This window comes from Ochlerotatus camptorhynchus, unplaced genomic scaffold (assembly GCF_037179485.1).
Source record: "Ochlerotatus camptorhynchus isolate MF236.1 unplaced genomic scaffold, CSIRO-AGI_Acam_v1.1 ptg000036l, whole genome shotgun sequence".
Lineage (NCBI taxonomy): Eukaryota > Metazoa > Arthropoda > Insecta > Diptera > Culicidae > Ochlerotatus > Ochlerotatus camptorhynchus.
This window is the reverse complement of record NW_027040527.1, coordinates 2,272,037-2,298,706: the sequence shown is the minus strand read 5'-3', so window position 1 is coordinate 2,298,706 and position 26,670 is coordinate 2,272,037. Positions and strand designations below refer to the sequence as shown.

The window sequence follows — 26,670 nt, the reverse complement described above, 5'->3', positions numbered from 1 at the left end:
TGTCATGTCTGTCTGTCTGTGGTAAAATATTAGAATGTAGTGATTTTCTGTGAAATTATCAGTGATATTAAAAAAAATGCCTACATTAAGACACAATTGCACTAAACAAAAAACGCAATTGCAATTTCCATAATATCTGCTGAATATACATTTCGTATAAGGATTTAGGAAACCCACATTTAATAAGAACATCTCATAGAAACTCACTCGAAATCTATATCTATATCTATATTTTCCAATCTGAGATTTCAAAAATATCCAAAAACTAAAAAAAAACACTCAATATATTATAAGTAATCATCACCTCTCCCCAAGCATTTCATTGGATCACATCGACCATATGTTCATACTTACGAAGATTCGTCGGTGACCTGGTTCGAGAAGCTCGTTGTAAGAATTTCAGAGTCTCCTGTTCAGTTTGTGGATTACCAACTCCGTGATGGCGAATTATATAAATACGTTTCCAGTCCAGATAAACTCCACGATACCCGATTTGATTGAAATTTGATTCCTGCACCTAAAGAGCGCCCAAGAATTATCCAGGAATATGCATTTTGGGGTGGATAAAACCCTGGCGCGACTTCGGCACCGTTTCTGTTGGCCTCATATGCAAGGAAAATAAGGCACCCAATATAGCCTTAACACCCCCTATGGGAAATCAGAGGATTACCACCCACCCTTGGCAGATCATAGCCCTTGACTTCTTCTCCTTCGCATTTCAAGCTTATTGCATATCGCATATTAGCTTATTGCGTGCTCTCAACTTAGTGTTCTAGATGCACTTCCACAGTTATTAATTGAGAGCTTTCGATGCCTGTACCATTTTTGCATTGATATGATTGTGTGGCAAGTCCAATCATACTTCTATGCCCAGGGAAGTCGAGAAAATTTCCAACCCGGAAAATTCCTAGACCGGACCGGGAATCGAACCCAGCCACCTCCAGCATGGTCTTGCTTTGTAGCTGGTCCTTTACCGACTGAGCTAAGGGAGGCCCATTGACTTTATCGGACCATTGCCCAGAAGCAAGAAGCAGAACCAATATATACTTTCTATCGTGGACTTGTTTAGCAAGTGGGTTCTGTTATGGCCGTTCCGGAAAATAGACAGTGGTGCACTTTGCACTGTACTCCGAGACCAATGTTTCTTCCGAAATGTAGTACCAGAAGTGGTCATTTCGGATAATACCACCTGTATTCTGTCCCGGGAATTCAGAGACTTGTTGCTTCGAGCAGGACATTTCGCCGAAGAACGTTTTGCTGAAGATTATTTCGCCGAATGGATAATTTCACCGAAGGTTATTTCGCCGCATGGGTCATTTCTCCGAAGGTCATTTCGCCGAAGAGCAAGCCATTTTCTCGAAGCTCTGCAAATTTTGAAATCAGTCTCAAAAAAAAAATAAGAAGGTTCGATTTTTTAAACCTGACTAGCTATTCAAATGTAATGCTTCCTTCTTTTGAATATGACCAGTTCTTTCAATGGTGCTGATTTCAGATTTTTTTAAATAATCAATATTTTTGATTTATAGAAATGCTTCCTTCTTTTAAACATGAGCAGTTCTTTCGAGTTGTAAAATTTTGCGGTATGACCCATTCGGCGAAATGTCCTTCAGCGAAATGTTCTTCGGCGAAATGTTCTTCGGCGAAACGTCCTTGGACGAAACAATCTTCGGCGAAACGTCCTTCGCCGAAGTTTCATGTCTGATGTACAACTTGACTAGTCAAAACATCCCATGTGATTTTTGGGAATCCAAGATGGCAGCCATTGGTATCAAACAAGTGTCAAATACACTAAAATATAGGTATTTTTGAATAGGGAAGGTTTTGTAGAGGCTTAAAATCGATGTACGTTGCTTTATTGGAATACAAGATGGCGGCCATTAGTTTACAAAAACCTTTGAAATACATTACAATATGTGCATTTTCGGAACGCGGACGACTCGTGAAGGTCGAAAATTAATGTCCAACTCCATTTTGGAATCCAAGATAGTGGCCACCTGTTTAAAAAAAAAGGTGTAAAATACACTACGCTTCCATACGCGTCATCCTCGTTCAAAAAATTTCCATATTATAGGGTATTTGAAATATTTTATGAACCCGATGGCCGCCATGTTCTATTGCTTCTAAAATGACATCGATTTTTAGCATCCCGTCATCTCCGTTCTAATAATACCCATATTGGAGGATATTTGAAACATTTCCGAGCCCAACAGCTGCCATTTTGGATTACAAAATGGAGTCGGATATCGATTTTCGGCATCTACGCGTCGTTCCCGTGCCGTAAATATCCATATTGATGGTAATTTGAAAAAAATCTGATCCCGAGTGCCAGCATCTTGGATTCTAAAATGGAATTGGACTACAATTTTTGGCATCTACATGTCGTCATCGTTCCAAAAATATCTAGAAATGGCTTTAAACTGCAAGTGGATTAAATTTGGTTTAGGTTTAAGTTAGGTATACAAATTCTAACTCACACTTTCGGTGTTTGCAAGCAAAAAAGAATGTCCACGAAAGGTCTAGGTTTTCGCTACTCTTAGACACTGTAACAAATTATCTTAGTTAGGTTTTTCCAATTCTAGATTAAAATTATGCTTCTCACTTTATGTGTGACTAAATTAAGATACCACATTCACTAGTAGCAACTAATTCAATTCATTTAGAAACAAATTCAATAGAGACCATTTTTTGATAATTTTTCACTAGCGATTTCACCGTTGAATGCCAGCCGTACCCAATCGTTTGGCAAATTTCTATTGCTGATGATTTAATAAATGTATAAGTCGACTAATAAGCAGACGCCTTGCAAAAAAGTTGATGCAGACCATGTGTCAAATGAGATTTATAAATACACAAACATACAATTTATAAGTGAAACACATGAATTAAATAATTGATTTTCAGTCGAGTATTAGTACAAGACACTGAAGAAGTCTGCACATTGTAGACGAAATACGCGAATCTATCGAGGATAATGTATACAGGCACACAATTAACATCTGTGTCCAAAAACTAAGTTGAGTGAAGCCGTATTGATGTGCTGTAATAATACAATCCGGTAGTTTTAGCACCAATCCGCTAATCCGTTGCTAATGTATTAAACAAGCTGCTAAATGTAGTTTTTCGTTTGTGTGTCGCCGTCCGAGGATCACGCGTCAAAGTGCGCACGACTGTGACAAATTTGAATGTGATTCGTCAACAAGCATCTGCATTCAAACTCTACCTATTCAAAGGATTGGAGCCGATTCGAGAGGGACAGAAAAAAAAACTAACCTCGAATTTGTCGCACGAAATCCGGAAATCACGGAAATTGCGCTTGATATTGGGCACTTTTTGGCAACAATCGCAGAAACTTGTTATGTAAGATTAATGACTTCCTGAAATCATAATGCAAGAATCGTGTACAAGGTTGCCTTGAAATTCTGTACCAGTTTGTCACCATCCGTCTGCATATATGATTTTCTACCAATCTAGATTATAAGTCATCACCCACCACCGCTGCTACGGTTACTGCACTTTTCATAAACGAGCCAATAAATTAGCAAACGTTTTCATTAGTTCACAATCGAAGCGTATCATTTCATAAATTTCCGCCAATTAATTTACAATTAACCGCAAAACGAAATCTCGCCATGGTTGCCAATTTAACCCTTTTCTCCTGAGCGAGTAAGACTATACTCTCATAGTGGCCTAGCTGCACATTATCAACCGTATAATCAGTCTTGCCCCTTTGCCGGAGTGACTTGTTGCATGCACGAAGGGAGTTGACCAAAATGACACCCCGGCACTATAATCAGCCAAATGACTGTTTACAGAGAGGCTCCCACGAGGAATTGGATATAGGGAATCTTCATCGGTGAATCTTCTCCGATGAGGATGGGGTTGTTCGTGCAGTTTGCCCCGTTGGAGTAGTCTCAAGCGGATGGACACACCCTGAAATGGTAGCCATGCCGAATGAATTCGATCCAATTGCACGACGACTTTGTAGGTATACTCGGAATTCGATCAACACGCAGCCCATCAGGATGCGGGAACGCGACCGACCATACCACCAAATGGTGGTGATTTGCAATAAAAATTTACAGCCCCTAAATATTGGGTTTTGACACGGTTTTCTGGCATTCCACTACTGACTGCTGGGTGCCCGGCCACTATTTCGAGAGATTCGAGAGCGAACGTCATGTAATTAAATTCAGTATCGTAAAGCATAATGCAGTGGTATGAAGCTACAGTGAGATCCTGTCCGGCAAAGGAGTCCAAGGATGTGCTGAAATTGAAACTTTTCAATTGATTTCGAGTCGCGACTACGACAACAACAGGACCGGTAAGCGAAAAATGAGAACGCTCGTAAATATTTCATTAAATAAAGAGATAACCGTTAAGACCGAATTGGGTAAGGACGGGAGGTTTAATTATTCCGTGCTACGTCGCTTGGTCAGTGAGTGTCATTCCAGCAGGAGGGAATCTCCGGTGGCCCCCCGAAGCAACGCAATGGTTTGTATAATGCCATTCGGCCCAAAATTGACGGGTTTGAGATGAAGCTTTTGAATTTAATTTGGAAATCGTGACGGAGAGGATCGCGCCTTGCACTGCCCCCACTTCGAGTAAGACATTTTGCGTTTCGAACCTTGTCATCATTTAATTTAAAATGCTGCTACCGTTTCGATTCGAATCGAATTGGCAAATTAGTGATCATTTTGCAAGAGGTGGTACTTGAGGGCATTAACAGCGTTTATTTTAAAAATGAGGTAACTGGAGCCTGATAACTTAATTAATGCTTTAGAGTCGGTAGTTCATGGTCCAAGGTGGGTTAATAACAATTCCTGGAAGGTATAAGGGCTTGAAAATCATTCAAACCGAGTGATGATTTTTTTTTATCTTTAGTCGTCTAAATTCGCTTTTTTATTAACTTACCGTCTGGGTACTAGAATTTATACCCATCTGAAATACAAGCCTAATCCCGGAAGCCTAATCTACTCAGTTTATCAAACGAAATAAAGTAACACATGTTTCACTGCTGCATCAAATTATACACAACAAGCGTCAAATGAAAGATACCATGGTCACATTGAACGCTATTGAATATTTTTGGAATACGAAGATATGACCGGAAAATGTTCAGATTAGTACGGGTCTTGAGGCTATAGAAGCGACCCGATAAGTGGAAAACTCACCATGCGACGCATGAGTTCTCAAAATCCTGTCCTAGAAAGTCATGTTGTTTAGTGTTATTAATTAAGGAAAATAAATTTACTCAATAAACTCCTTTCAAAAATAAATATAAAGCTTTCGGCTACATCAGTTGTATTTTGATTCCACGGCATTTTTTTTTTTTTTTTTTTTTTTGAGAACATTAATATATTGAAAGATGTAGATTCGTAGAATGTAGAAACATCGAATATTTTCGCTTCACTTTACCAAAAGATTTTTTTATTGATTTGTTTTCCGTCGATCTTGTTTTTCGTGCTGAACACCAATGCTACCAACGCCAGGGAGGCAGCTCCCATACCTGGATCCTACCTATGGCCCATCAACTCATGAACCGGCGACCAACGGCTTTACTTCTCTTCTGAAGGAAGGCGTGATCAGAGATGTTATGCCTCAGTCGGCGGCGCCGACTGGGATTGAACCCAGGCCTGCTGGGGTGAGATATAATCAACTGCTGTTAAATGCGCGAGCAGTCGATCCGCGCGAGCAATCAAATTTTCCATTAGCACCAGAATGGGGGCAACTTGCACGCAAGTGCGCGAGCAAATACAACATAATATAATCTTGTACGCAAGTTTGCTCGCGCAAGCACTCAAATTTGCGTTAAATTTACTCAAAACTGCAGAAAGTGGATTTCCTCCAAAATGAGTTAACTTTTACCTATAATTTTGAATGAATGAGTGTCATTTACTCAAATTTTCTGGCAAAAGTTTACTCATGTTTGAGTAAATCCACTTTTTGCCGTTTGTGAGTAAACTGAACTCAAATTTGCGTTTAATTTTTTGAACGTTTTATAAAAAATGAACTTTTGATTATTGAGTAGATCCTACTCAAATTTGGGTAGTATAGAATGGAATACCTGCACGGCGAATGAGAACAACCCAAATTTGAGTTTAGTTCACTCATCAATCGCAAAAAGGTAGTTAATTTGCCTCATGTTTTTCCAGGTTTTTTCAAGAAAAAATTCCCGAATATGATAAAGTAAAGATTGGATTCTCTCAGTCTATTTGGTAGTATTTGTAGTATTTTCCAGCAGATTTTTGAGGTTTTCCACAGGAAAACATGAGGCAAATTTACTCATCGCTGAATTCCTGCACTTTTCGCGATTTTGAGTACACTAAACTCAAATTTGGGTTGATCTCATTGACCGTGTGCATAGTCGGTGTTGAGTGTTCAGTTAAGTTTTTTAAATTTACATTTTAAATGTTCCAAAACATAAGTTAATAGACATTATTTATGACTATGTGAGCAATTTGATTTCATTCGAATCAAGTTCAACTTAGTTTTGATGTGCTTTTCGCGATTTTGAGTACACTAAACTCAAATTTCAGATGATCTCATTGGCCGTGTGCATAGTCGGTGTTGAGTGTTCAGTTAAGTTTTTTTAAATTTGCATTTTAAATGTTCTAAAAAATTAGTTAATATACATTATTTATGACTATGTGAGCAATTTCATTTCATTCGAATCAAGTTCAACTTAGTTTTGATGTGCTTCAGTTGTTATCAATTTTGACTTACTCTCATCGACCGTGCAACAGTTATGAAAAGGTATGGAACTTTACAAAGGTATATTAAATGCTACCTATTTATAAATTTCTGACATGTTACCCCTCAATGTCTGCAAAGTAGATTACAGAAGCATGACAGGGCGTACACGACGTTGAAAACTATCCAAAAATTAATAAAACTTAATGATTTTTGAAAAAAGTGGTTTAACTCATTACGAAGTTTAAGTGACAAATCAGTCAAAACTAAGTGAAACCGTATAAAAATGATAAAGCTTTAAACTCAATAGTGGATAATTCTACTTTTAGTCGTTCGTCAATGTATGGGGGATTATCGATAATTTTAAAAAGTGCACATACCTAAATTATGGGTAATCATCGATTACCTAACATTTAGCAAAAAATTACAATATTATTAGTAGAACAGTGCCTATCGTAAGTAAAAAGTAACGTTTTTATCGGTAAAACATTACCGATTATTTGAAGGCAACATCAAAATTTATTTTTAGGTAATCTGAACTTGAGTGAACTGTAATTTTGTTTAATAGAGATGTTAATATTATTTAAGATGTACTCTATTATGACATTTTTTGCAGTGAAACCAATTTCTTGAAAAGCTTTTGTAACATAGCTATTGTAAATAGGGCCTATCTGCTTTGATCGATTATATTCATCGATTTTCTCATTTGATAACCCCGGCTATTTTCGCCACATACTTCGATAAAGAAGGTTATTATCTAGCGCCCAAAAAGTAAAACAATATTGTTGTAGCTGAGATATTAACGAAATATAGATAAGATGGCTCGTAGATAATGACTTGCGAGTCGATTGAAGTTAAGTTGATTCCTAACATAGAAGCGTAGATGCCTAGGTGAAGGATAAGAGAAAGGAGAGTCAAAGGTGTTGAAATGCAGTATTTGAAATCGTCGAGATTGAATGCGCATGTTTAAATATGGTTGATCCAGTTACCTATCTTCAAAATTTGCTTATCATCTAGTTATGATTATTGTCAAAAATACTTACATTTTGATAAAGATGGTACTTCTTCTTCTTCAGGCTCGCTCATCACCCGGCGCATTACATCGTAGATTTGATATGGTTAGTAATATCAAATAGTGTTACATGCAAACGAAAAAGAGATACAACCAGGATTAGTTTTTTAATGTAATTGTTTCATCTGAATACCCAACTAACCACATCGTGACTCAGTGACATTGTCTCACTCTGAACCAACATTTAAAGTAATTTGGCGATTATATGGTTACTTGGGTACTCACATAAAATTGCACATAGTCACAAGTTCAACAACGCCCAACTGTTGTGAAGTGAAATCCTAATTCCTAAACTGAAGCGATACATTTCTCAATGTTTTCAACTTTATATTCACCTTACTAAAAAACTTACTATTTTCACACATATGCCCGTCCACGTTAGATCCACAAAATTAAATAAAGATGTTTCAGTGTGGCAAACACGCATAATAATAATAATAATAATAATAATAATAATAATAATAATAATAATAATAAACATAATCTTGAATATGGGTATTCACCTGAGTACTGCGAACTCAGCCGATATTATTTTTCAAGTGAGCAAGAAAACAACTTGAAAATCTTCCGAAGTTTCAAATTGTTTTGCTGAAACAGCTCACGAAATTGTATATTAGGCTGGCTTACATTTATATGGGAGAAATTTTATATCATTTTTCCAACAGGCAAACATCCAGATTTGTGCCATTAGATGAGAAAACCACTCTCTGGCGTAATGTAGTCGGTAGTAATGTCGGTAGTATTGGTTCTCAGCACAAATTTAAGATAATTAATTAAATTTAAGTTAAAGATGTGTTGAAGTTAAGTTAAAGTTTTGTAAAATGTAGGTCTGGATTTTTTATATTTTTTATTTTTATATTATCAGAACTTTTCAGCGCTTAATCATTCTACACCTTGCCAAAAATGATTTGAAGAGATGTTATATTAAGCAAAGTTGTAGAAAATATTACAGAAACAATATCAGAAACAACTATGCAGAAGACGCTAGCGATGTATTTGCAAGGGCTTTATACACAGAAGTGAGAAAATGTTTGGACTCTAAGAATTATCATTCAATTTTTCGTAATGATCCTACAATTCTCTTCAATTTCTCTATAATATGAGAATTAAGAAGCTTAATTTTCAACAATTTAAAATAGAAGTCGGTTAGTTTTCTCTCCATAATGTTGTCCCTTTGGGAAGTGCAAAGTCCTTTAGACTTAACAGAATGGTCCTGAAATCTTACTAAGAATTATCTTGGAAATCTCCTGAAATTCGCCTAGAAGTTTTGCCCATCATTATCTTCGAATATGACATAAACTTCATGAAATTCTCCTCAGGATTTTTTTGAATATTCTTTCAAGTTCTCTTGGAACTCTTTTCGGAATTCCCTTGAAACTCTACTTAGAATTCCTTAGGAATTTATTTTGAACTATGCTTAGAATCGTAAGAATCCTGAAAATTATTGAAACTCTCCTAAGGGGCTGTTCATTAACTACGAAGACCATTCTTCAGCCCCCTCCCCCTGCGTAGACAAATGCCCAAACAAAATTTTTAAAATTTGTATGGACCGTGGACAATTGCCAACACCCCCTAAACTGTCTACGTAGCCCCTAATTTCTATCCTCTCCAGAATTTCTTGAGACATCAGTCCACGAAGATTTGCCGCACTCTTCTCTCACTCGTTAGTTTTGGCTCCCATTCGTTGCAATCTCTGTTACTCAGAGGCAAAACCAGGCGTAACATTTAAAAACGGAACAACAACCCTACAAAAAAACAAAGGGAAGAATTTCTCCTACTCGATGATGTGGTTGGTTTGCGTGGGCGTTCTTCGGTTCGCGTGTAAAGGGCCTTACAACTTTTGTTTACATAAGCTTTTGTCTTGTTTTCCAATGTTACGCGCAAAATGATAGGGAGCAAAAAGTGAGACTAGGGAACGTGTACTGATTTGTTTAACAGTAGGCTTATTGGTTACCTGGCAAATTTACAAGAACGGATCACACCCGAATCCATTATGCACGTTCAAATGCTGCATCAAAATATTACTGATTGCATCTGAAATTGGACTGCCCCAAAAATACAAAAAGTGTGACAAAAGTGCACGTTTCCGTGCACGGAATAAATGCACCGAAGACATCAAGGCTATTAGACGTAAACTCGCACTTTTATCACACTTTTTAATACGCGCTTATTAAAAAGTGTGATAAAAATTTCCAGTTTGGTGTGAAATGCGCACTATTACTGAACAACCATTAAATTAAAAAAGTGCACGTTAAATCTGTTTGGTATTTTCATTGCTTTTATTGCTTGTTTCATGAGGATTAAGTGCACAAACGACGTCAAGACGACTAGATAAAAACGTGCACTTATATCACAGTTTTTATTAAGTGAAAACGAACCCCGGTTCGGTGAGATATACACTGTATCGTTCTTGAACATGTTTGTGATGTGCACACGCAACAAGGTTTTTAACGGAATGTTTTGACGTATGTACATTATTCTGGCATTGTTCTTTAAACAAGCAAATGTCGAATGATTAATAATTAACAAGTCGATAAATTACATACCTTTAAATTACAGCCCAAAGACAATTCTCATTGCATTTCCTTATGCTACGTCCGGTTCCGAGCTGAATTCATGTGTGTGGAAGTATGACATGCCTATTAAATAAATGTTGATAAAAAAAAAGGACGTACAATCGTACAGTTGGACCTACTCACAAATCTGTTAATCCAATGCCGACATTTTGTACAGCTTAAGGGTTTTCGCAGACAGCAACGTGACGATGTGGGACAGGTTCTCCATGTGAATCGCGCTTCAGTGCATCGGACAAGGTTGTGTGAAACTGATAAACCATGATCATTATTAACACCCCATTATTCATCAATCAACAACAACAACTTACACTGATTTTAGGCTTCATCTCGGAACTGGCTAGTTTGTGGGTATGGTGATCTCCAATCGCTCCCCCAATTCGCGGCAGTTCAATCCTGAACCCTGCTTCCGGCAATCCATAAGATTCCAGTCCGACAGTTTGAACAGTGTAAAATAGGCCATAGTGGTATATTCACAGTCCACTATTGACCCTATTGCCACGCCACCGCCGATTTCAATCCATTCGTCAACATAAAACGCTTGCATTGCCACATAAGTACATCGTGGTGACTGGTGGCGTCAACGCTACCATGCAGCCACGGTTATCCACTCCCTGTGGCAATGTACCTTCTGTTGCACCTGTTACCCTCCAAGGTTTCACACGCCTCCGTCAAATTGAACTTCGTTGGCCTGTAGAGAAGAAATCATTACTTTTAGTAGCTATCCGGAGGTTGTATTTGTATTGTCTGCAACACTCACAGCCTAAATATACATACCTGAAAAAATTACAGACCATCTGCAATCTTCCGGCAACCTCCTCCAAGCTAAGGTATCAGTGATACAGGCAAGTGCTTATTCCTGCCACCAGGCGCGCAGGAGTTTAAGTTGGATTTCTCAATACCATATGCATTTCCATTTAGTATGACAGTCATTCTGCAGAGAGCATTACGCATTTCAACCCTTCTCATAACAAGTTTCATCCAGTATTCGAGAGGAAAATCATCTGATTTCAAAACAACCGTCATCCGGTTGCAGCTATCATTCGAAAAAGCGATTTCGGTCTTTGTTTTGAATGGTCTGAGGTTACATTTGATCAGAGGATGATGTTTGTGTACAGTGTAGGGTTTTTTTGTTGTCAGACTAACGACTGGGTCCAGTGCCAGTCCCGAGCAAAGTCGGTTAACAAAATGAAAGCAAATCGATATTAAAGTGTGCAGTTCCTATCATAATGAAAACTCATTTTGATTTCAAATGTTACGACATAAGTCTGATATCATATTGTGCTTTCTTTATGCAGTCAAGACTTTTTAAATGAAAGCAATTTAACTTGCTTAACTAAACTGCTGTTTACGTCTTGTTTAAAATTTAATTGAAATTCATCTGTCGTTGAACTAATGATTATTGTTTATTTGATTTGTTTGACACATTTTAGGTCATTCGTGACTTTCCCGGGGTGAGATTGGAGCCCAAGTCTTTCAGCTTGAGAAACATGAATGGTAACCATTTACTCCAGGCCCGTATTCAGTTAAACATTATGAATGCAAAATCAGTAATCAAATTGATTTAATTGAAAGCAGGATTAGTTTTCCGTTTGCTTCAACAGTGTAAAATTTTGCTCTCATTTTTGCTGTGTTAACCGTTAAGTCAACCAAAATGAGATCAACTGGAGTATTCAAAATAAGTTACATCATAACAGCAAATTTTGATTTCAATTTGATCTTCCGCTTTGCTCGGGGTGTGATCCATCTCGCCCAGTGGTTGGGATTTGTGTCAGGATGTTTTTCTGATGTTGTTGTTTACCGAAAGAGATGCGTGGATATCCGATATCCGAATGAAAAACTACAGAAAATAAATATATACCAGCTCAATTAAAACTTAACATACCCAAAATTGGATAACCTATTAGACCAATAGCGAATTCGTTTATTATTCGGTTCCAACCTGGATCGGGTATCAAGATTGGGTTTGTAGTTTTTTTTAACAAACGTAAGTTTGATCGTTTGTTTATAAAACCTACCTCAGGTTGAGGTTCGCTCTGACAAAAAAATTGGTTTCACCCCCGATAATAAACGAAATCGCTGTAAGGAATTAAAATTGTATAAACAATATCGGACTGATTTAGGTCCAGCGCATGTGTACCAGCGCATCTTTCTGCGAAAATCCTACCATTTTAAGGTATTTTGAACCAACTAGATTTCTGCTCATATTGAATATTCTTTATGTTAGGGTGCCACCGAGTGTCAAGCCGAATATGATACATACCTGATATAATTTGATATTCATTACCGTGTTTATTTTTCGCTTAGGAAGAAGCTACACGTGTCAACGTCCGGAATCCTTCACGTCTTGTTTCTCCATCCATTTACAGGATACTATCTGGCAGTGGACTTACTCTACTTCTTGTAACATGTGTCTACCACCTCCGGCTAATTAATTCCTATTACCTGCTCATAATGGGTCTAGTTGTGTTTTGTTCCAGCAAATTTGACAAATTCCCATAGGATAACTGAAACATTTGCCATATCGGATCGCAGCCGGATCAATTGTGCGTGGTTCTTAAATGTGACGAAAGTCGCTCCGAATCCGATGATGTATGCTTAAGCCGCTCTATTGCAATCGTCTTCCTCTTCCTGTTTCCTACGTTATTGGAAGAGCTTTGAGGTTAAGAGAAGAGAATAATGTTAAAACAATGTATGCTATCTAAATAGTGCAAATACTTACGGAACATCATTAGCATCTCAGGCCGGATCGATACGACATCTCTCGGGCCTCTCGCGGAAAACAAACTTGCTCGCTAAGTTGAAAACAATGTTGCATACAAGTTCGATATAATGTATATAAACGTCAAAGTGATCCGATGCCAGTGCTGCGGCGAGTAGTTCGCGAAACTGATAATATTCAAATTAACCGTTAAAAGCGTGAACGGAGATACAGAATTAAGAGTTACGTATGTTTGTCTGTGATAAAACTATGGCTGACCACGTAGTCACGGCAAAAAAAAAACAAAAAAAAATTATCAATTTGCATGCGCTAAAAGTCAAATGACGTCACCATTTCGCCTGGCCTGCGAGTGGGTGCACAGCAAAAAAATAATTTTGATATCACATCAAAGTGGATGCACTACAATCATGCCGAAAATTTCATGTAATTTTTATGACCACTTAAATAAACAAATGCAGTAAAAGCAGCGTAATGTCAGTTCATGCATTGTATTAATGATAATTGTGTCCTTTTTAGCAAGTAATATTACACCATATTTTCGACATGATTGTAGTGCATCCACTTTGACGTGATATCAAAATTATTTTTTTGCTGTGTGGAACCAAATTAGGCATCTGGAGGTCATAGGAGGTAGCCCCTTAGATAAGAGGGGGGGGGGTAGGCGTACAATATATCATCCTTTTTTTTAATGGGGGCATAAAAATGTTTTTGTTTGTTTGAAAAGAGCGTATTTTTATAACAAAATCATCGGCGAAAGATAACGACAAACTCTGTGGGGCCAACATTTGCATCTTTAAAACAAATATTTGAAGCTACCTATGCTCAGAAATTTGAAATAAATTGAAATCTTCTTTTCTACAAAGTTGCTTGAAATTAGGTGAGCTACAACTTTGCCAAAGAATGTATACTTACAAAAGGATCAATTATCGTGATCACCTCCACATGCCTTTGAGAAATGAGGGTTTTGGCCGAGGTTTTGGCCACCTTTGTGGAGGTAATCATCGGTTATTTTATAATCGACTGGAGGGAACTCACCTTAACCGGAAACAACGGTCCTACGATGGGAAGTGGTGAAGTTTTCTTTGTCTCCCGACGAATCTCTCGCTCCTTCCAGCTGGGTGTCTCGATCCAAACGTTCTCCACTTGACTGATGGTCTCATCCGCATTTCGCTCACTTCCTGCTTTTTGAGCGTTTCATCGATTTCTTGTCTTCAACGCAAATTCCCATTGATGGCGAAAATGCTTACGTTAACGATTAACAACCCTGTCTACAACCGATCAAATAGAAGTAGAACTAGCAACTAAACACATTTATGAGCGCATTTTTCTTCTCATACGTCCGATGGCGGTTGCTCCCGCCTAGTATTTTTCGATGTTATTTTATTTTTTCGACATTGTACTCCTTCTTTTTGTCTTTGTTGTGGCCTGTTGGATGGCTAATACCGCTCACGATTCATATCGCCAGCATTCTTCCTTGATTGTCGCCAGACCGATATTATCCTTATGATTGCAAACCAAAACTGTCAGAAATACCGAGTTATACCATAACATTCGTATTTTTCAAAAAATCACAGCTTCCTTCCTATGACCAATTGGCACACTGAGAAAAAATTTGACGCAATATTGGTGTGCGGAGTGACCTACCCCTTGTTAAATATAGTGTCACTCTTCCTTTATCCGGGCTTGTGACCGGCGTAACATTTGTAACAAATATGACCGTTAAATTTTTCTCCTTAGTAGTAAATTGTTCTACTAATTTTCTTTAACAAAGAAAAGCGAAATAAAGCGCATTTTTTTTTTTTGCGATCATGTTATGTGAGAATTATACAATTTTTAACGGACACATGTTGCATAACAGTTAACGGCGGAATTCCCACTATATAAAATTGCTTTTACTTCAATGAACTGGACTTTTAGTCACAGTTGATTCAAATGTTCATCTGAAAAAAATTTAAGTGGGAGAATTTGAAGCTGTCCGGAATTTTAATCACAGCGGTAAACTATTGATAGCCTTAATAAAAGTATTGGTTAATAGTTGTTCATATACTACAAAGCATTAAATTGCTTTTACTTCAATGAACTGGACTTTTAGTCACAGTTGATTCAAATGTTCATCTGAAAAAAATTTAAGTGGGAGAATTTGAAGCTGTCCGGAATTTTAATCACAGCGGTAAACTATTGATAGCCTTAATAAAAGTATTGGTTAATAGTTGTTCATATACTACAAAGCATTAAATTGCCTTTACTTCAATGAACTGGACTTTTAGTCACAGTTGATTCAAATGTTCATCTGAAAAAAATTTAAGTGGGAGAATTTGAAGCTGTCCGGAATTTTAATCACAGCGGTAAACTATTGATAGCCTTAATAAAAGTATTGGTTAATAGTTGTTCATATACTACAAAGCATTAAATTGCTTTTACTTCAATGAACTGGACTTTTAGTCACAGTTGATTCAAATGTTCATCTGAAAAAAATTTAAGTGGGAGAATTTGAAGCTGTCCGGAATTTTAATCACAGCGGTAAACTATTGATAGCCTTAATAAAAGTATTGGTTAATAGTTGTTCATATACTACAAAGCATTAAATTGCCTTTACTTCAATGAACTGGACTTTTAGTCACAGTTGATTCAAATGTTCATCTGAAAAAAATTTAAGTGGGAGAATTTGAAGCTGTCCGGAATTTTAATCACAGCGGTAAACTATTGATAGCCTTAATAAAAGTATTGGTTAATAGTTGTTCATATACTACAAAGCATTCGAAGAAACTGTATAGTGATATGTACACATTTCGTATTGCAGATATCAATCGATGATTTAATTCAGTTATGTAAAAAATTATACATTCTGGTGGAAGAAACTGTACTTATGTTGCACATTTATAATTTATTACATTTGTGTTTAGCTGTACATTGCTTTGAACCTCCAAAAATTAGTGTATCGCGTTTTAAATGGTTATCTATTATGATAATTTGTATGGCATATGTATAATGAGAAATGGTATGGCATATAATGAATAAGCAAACAATGTTGACATTGGAAAATTTTACATTATGTTTGATGCGTTAGAATTGATTGTGACTACTCGAGAAATATATACACACGAACAAGATATATGAAGTGGCCTTCTGTTACTAAATTGGCTTCGAATTACTGCTTATTATTGTAAAACCTCTACCAAGTTAATAGTCAGCGTTCTGCATAGAACATCCATACACCCTTTGGCATGTATTCTTGAATTAACACTGATCGGAGATTTAAATAGAACTATTTTTTGTAATAGCAGTCCTCGCAATGACTTAGTAAGTTGGCCAACAAATCAACATCGAAATAATTAAAAGGCCACACAATTGATGGCAATTGCTGAAACTATCTGCTAATTACTCCAGAATCTCTTACAAGTGTTCTTGATACTACTATGAATTATGATACCTATAAACGCTGATGGGAGGTTTCTGATGTTGATTTAATTTTATGATTAATAAGCAATATTTTTTAGTGGTATACTACAGAGGCCAAAACATACAGTTCAATTGACGTGTGCATAATTTTCCGGGAGTTTATTGGAAGTTTGGAAGTTAAACTTGTACAAGCTTTTCGATATTGTTTATATTTTTTCCAAATGCCAGACCCTCAAAACATGTTTTGCAGGTCTTGCAAATGTAGTCCATGTTATTGGGTAAATCTTCCGTTATTTCTTCGCGATAGTCACAAGTGTAATGAAGCCATCTTTTACACAATTCGCAGTAGTGCATAGCTATTCCGTTGTCATATGTTTCGTTACAAATAGGGCATTTGTTGTGATCAATAATTAAATTTTCTATAATTAGCATCTGAATAGCATTCCTTTTTTCGGATGGATTTACAGGAATGAATTCATTTTTTAAGTAGCATTCCGCATTATGCATTACGATAATACCACAGTTGTGACCATCACTCTGTTGCTGACCACATGCTTCACTTATTATCCAATCTACAGATTGTAATCTATGGGCAATAGAAATGCCGCATTTTGCATAGTAATCCAATGCTTTCTTGAAGCTGTTGAGCAATGATCTTGTATTTAATTTATGATCATAAGCAAGCGAATCATAGCAATAGAACGAGTTTTTGGTAACGTCTATTATTACTAAGTAAAAATGACCTGGTTTGTGAACAGGAGCAATAATTACATTATAGCTCAAAATCTGCTCAACTCTTGCATATAGTCTTCCTAAATTCTTCAGAGGGAAGCTTTCCATGAAAAGCTTATTTCTGGATTCATCGATCGACAAACAAATGAAATCTTTTCTTGGAAGCGATTTCAACAACAATTTAAGCCCTATTTCTAAAACATCGTCAGACAGCCATTTGTTGTCTTTGAGTGTTTTCAAACTTTGTACGGACAACGGATAACATTGTTTGCTTTTCTCGTTTTCAATCATAACACTTAGATTGACAGTGTCGTTGAAGCACATGTAGTAACTAGGATATTTTATTGCCATATTCTCAAAAAATAGGGTTTCTCGTTTCAATGTAACGCCATCCAAAGAAATATCTCTAACCGAAGATCCATCCTCTTATGGTAAAGAAGATTTATTCATTAGAGACAATGACGTTGAGCGGATAGTATCTGTTGAAATATTATTATTCAAGTACAACTTTGGTGCACTATCTGGTAGCTTAACGTCAAAGAGAGTGTGTGACGACCCTAGTTTTTTATCTTCCATGAAGGAAACCGCATTTTGACGTCTGCGTTTAAATGTATTAGGCGTGTATAAGAAGTCATGAATCTTATCAAATTCTTCTTCATTACACTCCTCAACTGTTGAAAGATTAGGCTTTCGTTTAATAGCCACTCTCTTAATGGGTGTAGATGCTTTCTTACTAGCAGGACTAGTTTCAGGAGAAACGCGCCTGCTTTGCAGTGCAGTTGTAGGCACTTGTTTTGCATGCACTTCTGCACTTAGGAAATGGTCTTTTTCAAAATGATTAATAACTCTGATGATCTTTTTTCTACCGTGGCCTAGTTTCAAGCTCATCGTTTCAAGATATTGCTTAATCTCCGAAAATTTACCTTCAATGGCGGCATTGCTTTTCCTGATTGTTTTATCTAGTTCAGGATCAATACCAACAGCTTCGCTGAAAATGGGTATCCAAAGTGGAAGTAGATACAAGTATCTTTTCATGAAAGTTTCTAAAAATTTCATGCGCTCAGAGAAGTTTTGACATTTTGTTTGAATTTCATTAATAACTTTATGCAATATTGTCAAAGCATCCTGGAAGAAAGGGCTTTGTTTGTATTGACTGTCATTGTGCTTGTCAATATTGTCAACATTTTTTTCAGGTTCAATGTTCAGTAAATCAAAATCATTTTCATTGATTGAACTTGATTTTAAGAATGCATAAGCATCTTTGTAAATTGCATCTTCTTCAGAACTCAAAAGAAATAAGCACACGTTGAACCAATATTTTTTCAATGATTCATAGCTTTCAATATGAAACATTCTTGCCACAATAATTTTGACCGTTGTCCTCAACTTACATTCTACACCCACAAATGATTCATCTACCAATTGATATTGTTTTTTGGTTAGATGAGCATCGCAAAGATAAATTACGCAGACGTCTTTTAAAGTATTGCGTTGTTCCTCTAGGGTGAAAGATAACCATTCATAACATTTTTTAATGTATTCGGACAAGTTCGTTTTATTGAACGTCATACACAGAGCATGAATATTTCAAGAGCAAATTTTCATTATGTCGTAAGTAACATTCGCACAAATCCGAGAAAAATAAAGTTTTGTTTTGATGACCGAAAAGTTATTCCTATTTCCAAGTAAACTCATATAATCTCATAGTGATAGCAATGTTTAACATATTTAGCAGGGTTTTAATCATACAAATGCAAATCGCTAGCTTTCATGCTAAAAAATACTGGTTTTTGAGTCAAAAGTTATTATACGTCGTTTGGTGGCCCCTATAGTTACTTAAGTCAAAGTGTATTTGCCAGGATATTCGGGAGAATTATCAATTACGTCTCTTTACGTGCAGCCCATTCATCATTTTAGGACCACCGAAATCATCTTAGCAACAAACAGTTCGATTTATTCACTTTAATAATGAAAAAGCGAAACGACGAACGTACACTTTTCACGGGTTTCTCAGCGCTGTTACTTAAGTCAAACGGCATCTCCATAGAAATTGGGTGACTTAAGTAACATCGAAAACTATTTTGATCGGAAGGTGATTACGTCAAAAAGCAATTTGACTGGTAAATAAATTTAAAAATGGGATTTGATCCTATATTCGGACAGTATATAGTGTAATAGCAGGAGAATCGATTGACACTGATAGCTCGACTTTGTTTACTTATGTTACATTCGACGTAATGAAAATTTGCTCTTGATTTGCTCTTGAGTTGTCGGTAACAATTCCACTAAACGGTAGTCCATCGTGCTTATGGCGCTTCATGTATGAAGCCAAATAATACCCTAGCCCAGCTTGTAATGTAATAGCATGCACGTCATGTCCTGCATCGGAATACATTCTGACTCCAAAGGGACGAAACTCTCCACCTTGTACGAATCTTGGATTGGATTCGTCGTATTTAATTTCAAGGGCTTTGATGAGGTCTTCAGGGCCATCATTTTCAGCTAATGCCTTATGTCTGGCATATCGAATCATGTTGGAAGATTGGGCTTCGGTGCAATTTTTCGTATCTTCAATTGAATCATCAACTTTAACTACCTGTTGTTGACGAATTTGTTTCGGAAGCTCTAGGAGTGTTTGTTTTTTCAAACGCTCCATGGCCAATCCTTTGCAAGGTTGAGACATTTTCTTCTCATGATTAATTTGGTTCTGATTAACCAGTACATCAAAAGTAAGGCCATTTGCTTGTGGAAGAGTGGCAACATACTTAAAAAGTCTGCATGGCTTTACTGGCGTATGATGCTTGCAGTAGCCATAAATTGTGATCGACCCTTTACTGTGGGATTGATTTGCCACACAGTAAATGCAGTTCCTCTCAAATTCGTTCATTTTGTCTCTCAACAAAACTGGGTATATTAGTTTATCAAAAAGACCACCTCTTTGAGGCTTATTCTTTTTGATGCTGTGCGCATGTTGATCAATATAGCACATTTTAATATCTTCTTCACTAAAATGTATTGTAGTGAGGTGTCTCCAGTTATTGGAAACCGAATCCCAACAAACTCCAGCCAGATATGACTTTGGATACTTCCTCTTTATCATATCGGTAGGGAGCTCGTTTTCAAATTCTTGGTACTTTATGTCCGCATTTTGAATGTTGGGTTCGCAGGCTTTCAAACAGTCATCGCACATGAACTCTGCCAGATCGATTTGGCCATTGTCCAAAACTTGCACTGTTTTGTTACAAAACGAACAAATTCTGTTAACACGATTTTCAAAAATCATGTGTTCAACAATTCTTTCGTGAATTGAGCGTCTCCAGGAATCTGCGCTTATTATGCCTTGATCTCCCTCACTCTTTAGCAGTTTCATGAACCGCTGAGCGTTGAAAGCAACAAAAACACCACAATTGTATCCATCGATTTGCTTCTCGCTATTGAGATTACCAATGGTCCATGGTTTTGCACTGAGTTCTTCAGCTATATCAACTCCCATGCTACCAAAATGTTTCAGTGATTTTTGTAAACTACTCAAGTAGTTCGCTTTCAGATTCTTTAACTGGTTTCCACTCAAATTTTTGGAATCCAAATAATGAAAAACGGCTCGGTTTACATCAATTATAACCAGAGAATAATGGTTCGGTGTATGGATGGGGCAAAAAATTACATCATACACTAAGATGCTAGAAACAATGTTTTTGGCATCTTCACCACACATTTTTCTAAACAGCGTTTTCGTTTCAAATACGGTGAGTGCTACGTAATTGATATCAGAAAACTCTGACAAAACGATTTTGAGGCCAATTTCAACAGCACTCGCATATAGCAACTCACGATCATAAAGAGATTTGAAATCGAGACCGCAGATTTCAAGCTCTTTATCATTGCACCGAATTTTGAAGAACTCATTATCGTCAAGGTTCCGATACATGTCCAAATTAGTGGACTTAAGTGAAACAGGTTTTTTTCCTGTTACTTGTAAATTACCCTCCTCCTGATCCCATGCCATGTTCAGCATGGCATCTGATGTCTCCAAGGAACCAGTTTCGCAGTCCAAGGACATCTTCTCAATTTCCTCCACCTCCGGTGGCGGATTTACCGCAGCATCAAACGACTGTGACGCCACTTTCATTTTGTCACAGCCAACCTCTTCCTTCTCTTGACTCGCAAGAGAAATGTCATAGTCAATGACAACGACTCTTTTCTCCCCGGCCTGGTGGGTCTCCTCTGTCTGGTGGGCCTCCTCACCGCTCTGCAGCACCTCTTCCTCGCACCCTGCTGGACCTCTTCGGCACCTTGCTGGGTCTCATCGTTGCCCTTCTTCACCTTTTCGGTCTCCCTGCCCTGGTGAAGCCCCTCGCCACTCTGCAGCACCTCATCCTCGCCGCCCTCATTCATGGTCTGCTGAGCCTCTTCGACACCCTGCTGGGTCTCACCACTCTGTTGCACCTCGCCGTTGCCCTTACAGGCCTCCGTGTGGCGCTTCATTGTCTCCACGTTGACCTGGTGGGTATCCTCGACGTGGTGGGCCCCCTCGCCACTCTGCTGCTCCTCTTCCTCAGCCTTTTGGGCCTCTCTGTCCTGGTGGCCCCCCTCGCCACTCTGTTGCTCCACGTCATTTCCCTTCCTAGCTACCGTGCGGCCCTTCCTAGCCTCCGCACGGCACTTCCTGCCTTCCACAAGGCCCTTCATGACCTCCGCGTGGCTCTTTCTGGCCTGCTGGGCCTCTCCGACATCCTGCTGGGTCTCGTCGTTACCCTTCTCCCTGTCCGGGTCCCCCGCACGGCCCTTCATGGCCTCCGCTTGGCCCTTCATGGCCTCCTTATCGCCCTTTTGGGCCTCGTCACCATTCCTGGCCTCCGCTTGGCCCTTCCTGGCCTCCGCTTGGCCCTTCCTAGCCTCCGCTTGGCCCTTCCTGGCCTCCGCTTGGCCCTTCCTGGCCTCCGTTTGGCCCTTCCTGGCCTCGTTATCGCCCTTTTGGGCCTCGTCACCCTTCATGGCCTCCGCTTGGCCCTTCCTAGCCTCCGCTTGGCCCTTCCTGGCCTCCGCTTGGCCCTTCCTGGCCTCCGCTTGGCCCTTCCTGGCCTCCGCTTGGCCCTTCCTGGCCTCGTTATCGCCCTTTTGGGCCTCGTCACCTTTCATGGCCTGCTGGGCCTCTTCGGCATCCTCGTCCTGTTGGTCCTTCGCATCACCTTGCTGGGCTTCCTCGCAGCCCTTTCGATCTTCTTCACCCTGATGGCCCTTCTTGGCATTCAGGGTATTCCCTGCTCTCCTGACGAATGTTCTCATCAGGCTGCTTAGACGCTTCTTATTGCGTCTAAGAACATCTTCCCTGGTCGACATTCCGGCAGCGTCGTACGCATCGTCATCCAGAAGCACATCCGGATTATGCATCCAGTCTTTTCCGTACTTCGATGAGCAGTACAGCTGCACGCTTGCGATCTCGTGGGGCTTGACCTGATGTTTCACCATTCTGCAATTGTCATATAACATTTTTTTTTCAAAAGAAATGAAAAATTAATGCTATTTAATAAATGTAGAATTTTAAGAAAACAAATGCAAATATATTTAAATGATGTTCGCACTTTTAAATTTACACCAACCTATTTGGAAAATTATCAGTGAACAAGTGGAAACAAGTTTCGGTCAGTATGAGCCTTCACACTAAATACAAAAACATACCAAACCCACTACGCGACACATATTAACTGGAGCTGTATCTTTCATCCTAAATTGGCCTCATTGGCCACTATGCATTGTGAAATAAAGCAATTAAAAGTTGAGGCAATTAAAAACATTTTATTTTTAATGTCACAAATACAACAATGACATCGGACTACATTGTAACAAAACACAAACTTTCGTAGAAGGGATCAAAAAAACAAAACAGTAGGTAAAAATTTAAAAATCATTCTCGTGCGACACCCCACATGCGTTTATAAAGTTTCTGAAGAAACTATTTTCCAATAACTAAATGCTATTGAAAACAATCACCTTACCATGTTTTGACCATAATAGAATTCAGCGTACCGAAAAAGGTGTATTTAATTTAAATTGTTACCATTGCAAAAAGTTACCGAAATTGTTTCTTATTACCCCTGTGTCTTATTACCCCATATTTCTCTAGCTTTTGAAATAAAAATAAATTATTATATTTATTATTAATTATTAAACGGATAGTATAACCACAAACGAAGTGACAGACGGAGCGGCTCGAAAACTTTGGTGACTAACAATTTTTCAGTGTACCACATGGCAACACCACTACCACTGGGTTGTACCACATGGCAACACTACTACTGGATTGCACTAGCATTTTCACCAAAAGTACTAGAATGTTTTAGTTCTATCTGTTTCACTCTATTTAAAACTGGAATGCATAAAAAAATGACAAAATGATACGCACTCTTTGCACACTGTCAAAGAATCATTGTACACAAAATCAACTTTGTGCAAAATCAAAACAAAAATACTATCCCATCTGGTGGATGATGGCACAAGCTTCTAAGAAAATTATATTACAGCGAACCACATTATTTTAATTGATTTCTTCGCCAGTTAGTCGTCTGTCACTTCGTTTGTGGTTGAAACGGTTGACGTGACAGTCTGTTATTTAGTATTCGTACACTCATGCTCTATGTCGTTTCTCTCGCACAACACGTTTTAATTCCTAAATTTGTCGTGATCGTTTTCCCATTCCTAACATAACAAGCAGTTCCCCCTTGGACCCTTCCTTATCGACCCATCAACTCATGAACCGGGGACAAACGGCTTTGCTTCCCCCTTTAAGAAGGCGTGATCAGAGATGTTATGCCTCAGAACATCCCGGCGGCGCCGTTTGGGATTGAACCCAGGCCTTTTGGGGTAAGAGGTAATCACGCTTACCGCTACACCACCGGTGCCGCTTAGCATATGTACATTATAATAGAATAATGTCGTTTTCGTTTTTGCGGTGTAGCACCGGTGTAGTGTAAGCAGGAATAGGCGTGAGTTATTGACAGCTCAACATCATTTGTTTGTAAACAAAGGTGCATCCTATATCTACACCTTTAATTATTTCGGTGTACGGCAGTGTAGCACCGGTGTAGCTACACCGCAAAAACGAAAACGACATAACAAGAGCAAATTTTCATTACGTCGAATGTAACAAAGGTACACAAAGTCGAGGTGTCAGTGTCAATCGATGCTCCTGCTATTACACTATATACTGTCCGAATATAGGATCACATCCCATTTTTAAATTTATTTATCAGTCAAATTGATTTTTGACGTAATCACCTTCCGATCAAAATAGTTTTCGATGTAACTTACGTCACCCGATGTCTATGGAGATGCTGTTTGCTTTAAGTAACAGCACTGAGAAACCCGTGAAAAGTGTACTTTCGTCGTTTCGCTTTCTCAGTATTAAAGTGAATAAATCGAACTGTTTGTTGCTAAGATGATTTCGGTGGTCCTAAAATGATGAATGGGCTGCACGTAAGGAGACGTAATTGATAATTCTCCCGAATATCCTGGTAAATACACTTTGACAAGTAACAATAGGGGCCACCAAACGACGTATAATAACTTTTGACTCAAAAACCAGTATTTCTTAGCATGAAAGCTAGCGATTTGCCTTTGTATGATTAAAACCCGGCTAAATATGTTAAACATTGCTATCACTATGAGATTATATGTGTTTAATTGGAAATAGGAATAACTTTTCGGTCATCAAAACAAAACTTTATTTTTTTCGGATCGGTGCGAATGTTACTTACGACATAATGAAAATTTGCTCTTGATAAGATAAATATAAAATCGTGAAAAAAATTCGCATTTGAAAGTGAATCAAATCACACTGATCTATGTGAGTAGCGGTAGCTCTAGAGACGAAAACTTAGTATGCAGAAAAAATGTACTTACCTGCGTTTCGTTTTCTTTCCCACTCAAATTGAATTTCGCACTAAAAATTAAAAATAAGCACAAATTAAAACTATAAATCAACACACCGCGAGACAAAATTTTTATCTTCTTACCGCTGACCAACAATACGAAGTTTTGAAAGATTTTGGACTGTACACTCTAATTTGCGAGTACCTTATTTTTTTTTTTAATTTACCCTCTATTTACACAGAGACAAAAAAATAATTCAAAAGTGAGTATCGTTTACTTCGTTTATTGCTCATAAAAATGAGTTCATGAGTTCGCAAATTTGAGTAAGAATGTATCCTGCTCTTCCTGGAAAAAGTTATCGAATATGCGGGAGGACTATTTAACTCAGCCTCGAGAAGTTCTTCCTGCACAATCCGGGGAATTCTTACTAAAAAATGGGAGATCCACTTTTTGCCACTACACACCGGTACTCACTTTTAGGTTCACACTATTTCAAAACTACCCAAATTTGGGTAGAATCCACCCAGATTGGTCAAAACTGAACCTACTGGACAACATCGATATGAATTTGTTTATTTGTCAACTTGTCACTACCAACATAGTTTATCCATTTTTGGGTAGGTTCAGTTTTGACCGATCTGGGTGGATTCTACCCAAATTTGGGGAGTTTTGAAATAGCTTGTTAAATCAGTTTGTTTATTTCGATTTACTCCACTTTGGGTGTAAAGGTAAACTTACATTTGTGAGATTTGATCTTACCGTGATCTGCACATTTTGTAAAAGTGTGTAAATGGATCTAACTTTTGAGTTGGTTTCCTTGTCCGTGAAATATTATAAACATTTGTACCGTTCAATATTCCTTGAACACGATCACGGACAATTAACAAATCCAAGTTTGAATCGGCCACCGTGGCACTGCAATCACAGCGGTGATGAGTCCGAAATCATGTGTCAAACAGAATAAATTTTTGAAATTGTGACCAAACAACTATTAAGTTTCTGTCGGTGTATAAATCAACAGATTAAATCGGTTTTCGTCTGGTGATACACCGAGCAATCGGCCTATTTAATAGTTTTTCGTCGATGGATTTTGTTCGCCTACTTTGTCTGCTGTTTAATCGGAAGATGACTTCAAACCTCTACATGTTTTTGTGTAATTTAAAGGTCTTGAAGTAGCTTTTTATTTAGGATAAATGCACTACAAAACAGTTTTATATATTTTGTACAAGATTCATCCATTCTATCAAGAAATTTGCATAAAATTGCATTGAAATTAATCAATTTAGCAAACAATCACCGAAATAAATTGTCAAGGGCTGTCACAGACTTATCACCGTCAGTTAGTGTTTATTCCTGCCACCTGGAGCGCAGGAGTATAAGTTGGATTTCTGAATTGAGAAATCCAACTTAAACTCCTGCGCGCCTGGTGGCAGGAATAAGCACTAACCGACGGTGATAAGTCTGTGATAGCCCTTGACAATTTCATTGATTGTTTGCAAAATTGTTTAATATCAATGTAATTTCATGCAAATTCCTTGTCAGCATGGATGAACCTTGTACAAAATGCATTAAATTAATTTTTAAGTGGCAATAGATTTAGTCGGTGGACGAAT

General features: G+C 38.0%; 1 protein-coding gene across 1 annotated transcript; it reads right to left on the bottom strand.

The window, feature by feature from the left end:
- Positions 1 to 1,541: 1,541 nt before the first annotated feature.
- On the bottom strand, positions 1,542 to 22,657 carry LOC135709844 (ribosome-binding protein 1-like). Its single transcript, XM_065232260.1, has 3 exons — positions 21,460 to 22,657; positions 21,173 to 21,343; positions 1,542 to 1,714 (listed from the first exon to the last, which is right to left on the bottom strand). Exons 1-3 carry the CDS (start codon positions 22,655 to 22,657, stop codon positions 1,542 to 1,544), a joined length of 1,542 nt encoding a protein of 513 aa, XP_065088332.1.
- Between the last annotated feature and the right edge of the window lie 4,013 nt (positions 22,658 to 26,670).